This window comes from Notothenia coriiceps, unplaced genomic scaffold (assembly GCF_000735185.1).
Source record: "Notothenia coriiceps isolate Sejong01 unplaced genomic scaffold, NC01 NC01_scaffold00013990, whole genome shotgun sequence".
Classification (NCBI taxonomy): Eukaryota; Metazoa; Chordata; class Actinopteri; order Perciformes; family Nototheniidae; genus Notothenia; species Notothenia coriiceps.
Genome location: NW_011346691.1, coordinates 18904 through 28711, shown reverse-complemented (window position 1 = coordinate 28711; position 9808 = coordinate 18904). Strand labels below are relative to the sequence as shown.

The 9808-nt window shown below is 40.7% G+C and overlaps 1 protein-coding gene across 1 annotated transcript; it reads left to right on the top strand.

The window, feature by feature from the left end:
- Positions 1-2359: 2359 nt before the first annotated feature.
- LOC104948242 (cyclic nucleotide-gated cation channel beta-3-like) lies at positions 2360-4688 on the top strand (the record flags this gene model as incomplete). Its single annotated transcript, XM_010774416.1, has 7 exons — positions 2360-2438; positions 2593-3113; positions 3199-3249; positions 3327-3413; positions 3504-3568; positions 3699-3821; positions 4547-4688. Coding segments are annotated over exons 1-7 (1068 nt in total), but the record flags the coding sequence as incomplete, so codon positions are not given.
- Positions 4689-9808: the final 5120 nt, after the last annotated feature.

The following is a 9808-nucleotide window of genomic DNA, read 5'->3' as shown; positions in this document are numbered from 1 at the left end:
AGCGGCCCCTGCACCTGCCCCTACTCCGGCTCCAGCTCCGGCTCCAGCTCCAGCTCCAGCTCCGGCCCCCACTCCGGCAGCAGCCCCTGCCCCAGGAGCAGCTCCTGCTAACCCTGATCAAGCTGGACCTGAGGGGTAAGACATGCACCCTTGCTGCTTTCTATAGTCTCCAATAGTTTGAGCAATACATCATCACAGGTATTTTCTCTGTCTGATATGTTTGCAGACAAATGGCTGGGAGATGCATTGAGAGTATAATAAAAGTATTGGGCAATTAAAGAGAGTAGATTAAGTTTGTTGATCCGTCGAGCCTCTAAACACCACTTTAGCGTACCAAACCACACGCCTGCCAAGACACTGCCACCGAACTAGTTTCAATTAATCACCCAATGGCCACTAATTAATCAGATTCTCTGGCAAGAACACAGTGAGACACAGAGATGAACACATGTGAGATCTTGATCCCTCGGAAGAACTTGCATACAAGGCGGGGTTGACCTGAAAGTGGATTAAAAGCTTTGCAGCTTTTAAGGTTTAAGGAGCTCAAGGCTGCTTCGGGCCCAGCCAAAAAAAACCTGACTGTGGCATATTGACCTGCAAAACTTAAAAACTAATATCACTTATCTATATGAGTAGATTATTAGTATTAAATATTTAATCAAAGGATGATAATTGAGTGGCAGTAAGATGGTGAGGCTTTATGTGGAGCACATTTAGACGTGTCGGCGATCAGTTTAAATGACGAGAATAAATATCTGCAGTTTGCCATGGCATAAAATACAATTTACAACTGAAGAAATGTTTTGTCTATGAACAATTTTTTTTTGTCTTGGTTTTCTCTAACTTACACTTATGCTGTCTAATATAACTTTGTTCAATACATTCTAACTTCATGAAGGTATTAATGTTTGTATGATTAAGAGAGGAGGTGCCTATTAAACCATATGGTCATTTAAGAGGCGGCAGTTTGCAGTGCTGTTGAATTGTTGAGTTATACGTAAATAGAGGCATTTTTGTAATTTAGCCTAACGTCATTGGACCAAATGATATAAACTTAAACAAAATGATATAAACTTGTTTCAAGCTATTGTGAAAAGTATTGTCTTTAATTTGATTACATTTGAACTTATTCAATTCATATATGGTTACCATCAGGATGTTGTGGTGCGGTAGTGGTTTATTCAAATCAATGACTTGACACCATAGATAGACTGTAGCTCCTGTAGCTTGACACAAATGCATTTCACCTTGGTGTAATATTAGATTGAGGCCACCAGGGGGCGACACATGAGCACAGATCGCACATATGTCCTCTTCTCTATCTGTACTGCTGAGGCTGCTAAGCTGAGCCTTTCAACTTTTAATGTAATTTCACAGTACAGATTGTTTCATTAAAAAAAAACACTATTTGCTATGCTGAGCCATGTGTGAAAAGCAGTTGTAGACCGTAGACATGACATAAGTAAAACAGTTACTGGCTTGTTCTTACTTTTTTTGTTAAAAGACACATAACATTTCATTTTCTCTGCTAATACTTTTCGTTTAGTTTGACCCACTTGAAGGCAGATGCTAAAAAGCTGTGAACACAATCATCGTTATTCGTTAAAGTTGAAATGGCAATCTTTCTAGCACATATTTGGCTATTACCCACACCCAGCTGATACAACAACATTAGCATTTGATCCAGTTTGGTTTCTGGCAACTTGGTTTATTTAATTCTAATATTTCTCCCATTATTGGCCACTTTACTCTTAAGGGAAGTAACTAAATCTACTAAATCCTCCACCCACTGCATCTAGTTAGCGCTATGCAGGCAGTGTTTCATGGGTTTTAAGAGTTTTAATTTGGGCTGCTCAAACAGGTGTCTGCTCTGGCCAAATAAGAGCATTAACACTGAACCAACACAGTAGACTAGAGTTATGTTTCAGAAAACTGTACACTAAAGCTCAATAGATGCGATGACAACTGCAGACTCTTTGTCAAAAATATTGATTGTAGGCACTAAGTAACATCACCTCCGACTAGTCTTGCTACAGCTTGCTAATTGCAAAATAAATTGCTTATTTGCCATCTTAAATATAATATATATATGTATTGCTCTTTTTGCTGCACTTTTAGTTTACAGTTTTGCTGCTGTGTTTATTGTGTTTATTGTATTTTGTTACTCTGGCACAACAATTTCCTTCGGGATGAATAAAGTCTTATCTTAAATTCATATTTCATTCATATCCAAGGTACTGTGGCTAATATTTCTAATAATTGTTTTTTAATCTACAGAGAAGAGGCGCCCCCTCCTCCACCTCCACCCATTGTCATAAACAAGTATGCAGACGAGCAGCTCAGATCCATAGCCCAACGCATGCACGAAAGACTGAACATCTACAAAGAGAAAGTGGTCGATCAGTACGCTTCATCCCCAGAGATCACTCCTCCTGTCAGTAAGTACTAACCCATTACAGCCTCCCTTCAGCTGTGTAAGTTAGCATGACAGCGACTTGCGGTATCTTCCGTGCTTAACAGTCTTTATAGTTCACAAACAATGAAAAGTTTGTTTTCCGTGTCTCAGCCCACTTTTAAATATTGTCCTTTCAGCACCTGTGCTGCTCAAAGACGAACACACACAACTCCTAGAGGATAGGAAAAAGCAAGCAGAGGAGGACCGCGTAAAGAAGGAAGAGGCTGACGATAAGAAGAAAGAGGAGCAGGAGAAGAAGAAAAAGGAGAACGCCGAGAAGAAGAAGGAAGACGAGAAGCAAAAGATATTACAGGCTGTAAATGTGCAACTGAATAGGAACATACCGACCAAGATAAAGGAAGCTTTCTGGTACTCGGTGGACGTTGTTCTGAAGCCAATTGAGGACAAGATGGACTCTGTGCTGGGGAACACCATTGACCCTTTCACAGACCGGCACTACATCGCCTGGCTGAGCTTGGTGACCTTGGCCTTCAACTACAACACCTGGTTTATCACGGCCCGTCTGTGCTTCCCGTACCACTCGGAATATGCCATTCCCTTCTGGTTCGCCGGAGATACGCTGGCAGACCTCATCTACCTCATAGACACAATCCTCTTCCAGCCCCGCAGACAGTTTGTCAAAGGAGGGGACATCATAGTAAGTCTAATTTCATTCAGTAGATCCTGATGATGAGAATGATTTAGATTGAACAAATTGACAAATGATTCTGTTCCCTTTTTAGACGGACCGACTGGTGACAAAGACAAACTACAGAACATCTGTCAGATTCAAGGTACTATAACTCAATTTCTTAGAAAAATGAGGAAGAACTAATCTCAGTGACCTCATATCTCTGTCTCCCCTCAACAGCTAGACATGCTGGCCATCATGCCATTCGACTTGCTGTACCTAGAGTTTGGATTCAAATCCGTTTTCAGAGCCAATCGTCTGATGAAGGTGAGTTTCCCCATGTGTTACAAAGGCCAGCCAATTTATGCTTGACCACGATTCCTTCCTGTGGCTGACACTTTCATGCTTATTCTCAAGGCGGACACATTCTTTGAGTTCAGCGATCGTCTTGAGAGCTTAATGTCCAAAGCTTACATCTGGAGGTCAGTCAAAGGATCATGCCGTAATTGATGTTACCATATTTTAATCACTTCAAAAAAGGCTGTCTGTTTGACAGGGAGTTGAAAGTCAAATGAACAGATAAAAAGAGACGTTTCTTTACTTTTCCATTAGAGTGATTCGGACCATTGGATATCTTCTCTTCATGCTGCACCTCAACGCCTGCTTCTACTACGTGGCTTCAGAGTATCAGGGAATCGGGAAGACTAGATGGGTTTACTCCGGTCTGGGCAGCGCGTAAGTACAACAGTTAAAGTGTGAGGCATTTTAGTTGTCTATCTCTCCAGGAATAGACATGCATAAATAAACATTAAATACAGACCATGAGAAAGAAATGTAAATATGCTGAGAGTGAGGTGGAAAATTGTGTAAAACATACAAAATGTTATAATCTATGGGATGTTTTGATCATTGTGAAAGACACTTTATCCTTAATCCCAGTTCTATAAGAAACACACTTTCACCGGCATCTTTATCTATAAACGCAATTTGAACTTTAAGTAGTATTTTATAGGATAAGATAAGATGTACTTTATTAATCCCAATTTGAACAAATGTTTGCGGCAGCATAAAAGAGAAGGCATTGCCCATAAGAGAAATTAAAAGAGTAGAAATAAATCCTTCTAAAATGTAAACATCTCAAAATAGAAATAAAAGAGCATTACAAAAATATATATATACATGTTGAAATACCAATTTACAGTAAACAAAATGAAGCAGGATATTAAATACATATTATATTATTTATTCTTTTGCTCATTTAAATAAAGGTCTAGTAAAGTAGTTTCCCATAAACATAGGGGCTGCCACACGTGACAAAACGGGACACGTTTATCAAACACCAGCCAGCTTTTAGAGTCATTGCAATGCTTTCTGCACTGAAAACAAGTTGTAGTTTTCTCCATCTGTGTGGCGTCCACACTTTGAAAATGTCTTGTATGTTCTGTCCGCCGCTGCTGCAGCTACCTCAGCTGCTTCTTCTATGCCGAGAAGTCCCTGCTGATGATCGCTGAGTTGCCATTACCAGACACCATGTTCGGACAGATCTTTCAGATGACAAACTACCTTTTTGGGGCTTTCTTTATGTCCACCATTCTTATCCAGGTAGTTTAATTATAATCATTTTGTNGGACTTCCGGCCGGGAACTTCAGGTGGCAGTATACGCATACTTGTCAACCGAAACCGGGAGAGGGCAATGAAATCGGGAGTCTCCCGCGAAAATCGGGAGGGTTGACAAGTATGCGTATACTGCCACCTGAAGTTCCCGGCCGGAAGTCCCCGGAGTTGGGGACTGGCTTCAGTAGTAGCTGCTCTCCCAGCAGCTTCTACTGAAGCCAGAACCCCGACACCTCCTCATCACTCCACCGCTACCATGTTTTTTTTTGTGTTGCCATAAGTTATTCTCTCTCCGTTGGTGCACGGGGCTAATGCTAATAATGCTAATGCCAGCTAATCCAATGGCGGCTTCAAAAAACTTTTCAGAGTTTTACGGGGCGTTGTTGGCAATTCGCCCATCCAATAGAAATTGGTACTTTTTTCTCCCCAGGATAGTACCACCTCTCTAGCAGGCACTAAGAATGGGGGTAAAAGACCCCGGCACTAAGTACTCTTTTTGGTGTGAACGCAAAATAAGGGATACTAACGGAACTAAACAGGAAAATGCAGGGAAAAGTACCCTGGTGTGAATGCGCCTAATGTCAATGGGGAAAAGTATTTCTGGGCCCAGTGACGTCACGGACTGATACGGAAATTGTAGTACTGTCGTTTGGACGCAACGAATATTTTCATCAGAGTCCGGCACACTTCCTGTGGGTTTGTGTGCGTTCGACGAAGGCAACAATATATCCTGCTTCCGGCAACGCCCTCGACCTCTACCACAGTATAGGGAAATCGCATCTTACATCAAAAAACTTAAATACAACAAAGACGTTCAAATACATTTTTAACAACATTTAACGCGACATGACAATACACTGACTAGAGGATCTTAATTAAATTTGACACATCACAAGATAATCATAAAAGAAACCTGAACAGCTAATTAAAGGATACATACCCCTCTTCAGTTGATTTGACATGGTATCTCCCAAAAGGTTTAATTGATGCTCAGACACCACCTGCTGATCAAAGCGTGATAACAGGCAGAACTGTTACAGGTGTCTTTAATAAAACATGTGAACTCTGAAACAGGCTTTTTCTGCGATTTTCTCTTAAGTATATTATTATTGCTTAACATAATGGCTAATGTGATTAAACGTGTGTAAATTAATACTTTTCCAAATGTTTTATCATAAGGATATTATTGCTCTTAAACTAGATAGTGGCAGTGGTTTAAATAGTGACTTTGTGTAAAGATTATTTTATTTTATTTTTCAGAGCAGGAAGCTTAATATCATTATTTCTCTTCCTTAAAGGTTCCCTGTTGTACTGTTTTAGGGTTAGGGTTAGCTATCAAAATGGGTCTAACATCTGTCTTTGTTTTGGTGCATTAGTTTCCCCAACTGTCAACAGGTGGATTTACCAGGTGAATCAATACTCAGTGGATGCACAGTTAAAACCCAAACACAGGTTAAAAGAAGAGGAAACAGCAGGAAGAGTTTAATGATGTATTCATGGAATAAACTTACAAAGTCCGAAGGCAAAAAAGGAGTATCGGCAGGAAAGACTGATTAGGTGAAATGGTGACGTGACTTCACGATTAATAAAAAGGGACAGTTCAAATTAATCAGGCGGGGCAGACAATCAAACCTGGCAGGAAGTGAACGGATCTAAAACAAGAGGAGATGTGAGTTACAGAATAAAACAGAAAATGAACAAGTTAAATGTAACAACATTTAGAAGCAGGGCAGGTTCTGACACCTGTGTGTTTGGGTGCATATACATTTCTCCTGTCCACATGCTGTGATTCATAATGTAGAGACTTTACATCACATTAAATGATTTCATAAACACCAAGATACACACAGGAAGAAATCACAAGTGTGGTTATTTCACCCCATAAATCTCTCCATTTCACTTTCATTATCTCACATACTTTCCTGTTCCCATAGCCCATATCTCAGTAAGACACTCATTTGCTTGCCTGTCATTAAGAATAAAATGACACCCACCCACAGGGCCCATATTCTGCTGTTCCATCTCTCTTGTCACAGGGAGAGAGCAAACCAATGAAATGCCACGGTGATGCAGACGGGGCTTGACTCAGCCGGGGGCTTCGTGTAATGTATCTCGGAGCGTTCTCAAGGACCATTGACTTGTCTGGGGCGCGGAGATGAGTAGAGGAGGAAGCAGGCGAGTCACTTTTTCATGCCTCTACATATTTCCGCTACGCAGTGATGCAAGGGGATAGGGTCATTAGATCCTCTCTATCTCTACCATTACTCTAATTATGCCTTGGGGGGAGGGCCTAGTCACTGACACTGCTGTGAAAGAGCTTGGTTGGTAATAAAAATAGCAAATAATTGTGTTGTTTGTTGTTTTACTCACTTTGCACCTATGGAGAGGTGAAGAAAACCCTTTAAGTACCTTTTTGATGACTCTAAAATGGTACATGGAATTGGGGAAAAGTGATTATAGGAGATGAATTACTGTAATTGTGTCTTAATTCAGATAAACCCTGACTTTTTCACCTCCTCAAACACACTCTACCACATCGCTTGAAACCAGCGCATAGGTTACAGCTGTCAGTCAGCAGCAGAACGACAACAGGGTAACTTGACAGGGTAGCAGCAAGAGCTACATTTACTGCACAAATTGGAGGAGGCTGAATTCCGGTGGCCAGTGACATATGACTCACCGCTCTAATTGCTTTAATACAGAGCTACTCTCTACCAGGGGTCTGGACATTATAACAAGGCCTAACCAAGGAGGCCAATTCAAAGTGTGGGCTTAATCATTGTGACAAAGGCCACAATGATTACTCTTTTTATAACGCTATAAAATTCAAGCACTTTACAGTCACTATTTCAGGGGTCTCCAATCAGTGACGGGAGGACGGAAAGAGGCCGTGATTTGCTCCGAGAAAAGGTAAGAGTGATTACTTCAAAGAGAACACTTATCCCACTGTTTGAAGTATTTGAGATGTATTTTAATGGACATGGAGCTTTGACATACATAAGCTTGAATGTAGATCTTAACTTTGTCTTTAGGTGCCTTAATTATTCAACTTGAAAGATGGCCAGGACTTTTCTGACCCAGAGATGACCCAGAACATGCTCCCTGACTATATAGGGTTCATATATATATCCAGTGTGAGTTATGAATTTTCGTGTCTATTCATTTGTTTTTTTTTGGTGCTGGAATACATTAAGAATCAGAATGCTGCAGATATTTTGAAAATTGAACACCATTTTTTCCCGTTTTTCCCCCGTGCTAGAAACCTATTAAGTCCTACACAACAAATCAGGCCCACAAGGATTAAAGTAATAATCCTTTCAATCCTCCTAGGTTTTTTGGCAATGTTGTTGCTAAGCATTCTGGTTATTTTGTGGTATTTTTGCTTTCCTGTTGAGAAAGTTTTACTTTCAGGTGTAACTGTTAATCTTATCAGCCACGGTGGCCCACACTGCTCTCACTAAATATCTAGTTTTCTATGCTTATTGCTTTTTTCCAGAACAACCTAAGCATTCCTGTGCTCCATTAGTTTTGTATGTAATGTGCTCGTTTAGGCCCTTGTATTCGTTAAGGAAGCGCATACATTGATGCTAATATGGCAAGTTATACATTTATGTAAGTTAAAATTCTCAGAGTAATAATGTACCTACAGTAAGAGACAGAATCCTTAAAATGGTATAAATGTGATGTAATTACGTGCTGCCTTTGATATCTACTCTACAAATAAATTTTATGTTGGTGATCAAACACTTTGCACATGAGCAGTATTGAGTGTAGCTTGGGAATGGTGGTTCAAAGCGAATGTGTGACAAGTTTAAAAGGGCTGAGTGTTGACACATGAGGTCTACGTTTTAAATGTTAAGGGCTGCATTTCTGTGTGCTTCCAAAAGGGGGCAGAGTATCCTTTCATATGTCTCCTCTCCTTCAGACGATTGAGCTATTTTCATTAGAATTAGCCAGATGCTGTTGAGAATTACCCTGAGATCTGAGAAAGCCAACAAGAGCAGACACCCGTGTGACTTATGAGCACTTTAAAGTCAGCCACATCTGGTGCCACTACAGAACTTGTCCCAGGGAAATAAAAAGGAGCCACTAATTCAACGTCAAACCCAAGAATTAATGCTTAACATCTGATTCTTTGTGATGAGGCATTTCTTTGGGCACTGGCTGTGACTCTTTGGGTGTCAAAAGCTTAGTTTAAAAACATTTTTTTCAAGGGAATGATGATGTATTGAGTGTAAGTGCTACACAGGAGGAACATTTGACAGGAAAATGCCAACTTGAATGCTTACTTAACATTAAAAAAACCTTTGCTTTCAATGTCCCATCATTATTTGGGTCTCATTTTAAAGATTCCTGGATAACACCCAAAAATATCAATCACGAATAATTGATTTTCCATCTTGAATTGTGTTTTAGCAGCTAACAAAAGTCTGACAGGGTGAGATGAGGTAAGCGAGACAATACAAGGCTGTGTTATTATTGGAGAACTCCACAGTTGAGAAAAATCTGATTCCCAGCCATTCCTATTGTTTCACTCTTTCCATTGATCTCTTGCCAAGGTTGCAGAGTGCTGGTTTACTGGACGCTCCTGGTGAAGATGTTTGTGTTTTCAAAGCTTCTTACCCAGAGCATGAGAAGCCTTGGTGGGGTCTATCAGTGTGTGAGCCACAGAGCGCTGAGGTGTGTCATTGAGAGGACCTTTGGGGGTTAATGCCTGGCCGGTTGATGTGCACATTAATCTGAATGGAGGCATAAAGTGACAGGTCTGTGATTTAGACTGCCTATTAAAGCCTACAGTCACCTGTTACATAACGTTATGACTCCAGATCAGAAGCTCAGGTGCTCTGAGCCGCCTGCATGAACAGGTGGATGATAAGCAGGGATATGCTAACACTTACGCATCAACATCAGGCCTTGGGATCTGCGTCGTGATGCTAGTTATTCATATCTACAGGATGTCTGCACGATTCTTCCCCCGTTGGCTATTTATACTGCTCATATGTGCGTTGTGGCCTCATTCACATTGCTGACAAGGCAGAGGTGGAGCTCAGAATGATTTGAAAGTTTTTAAAAGTACAAAAGTGCGAGACGTAAACTTTGGGAACAG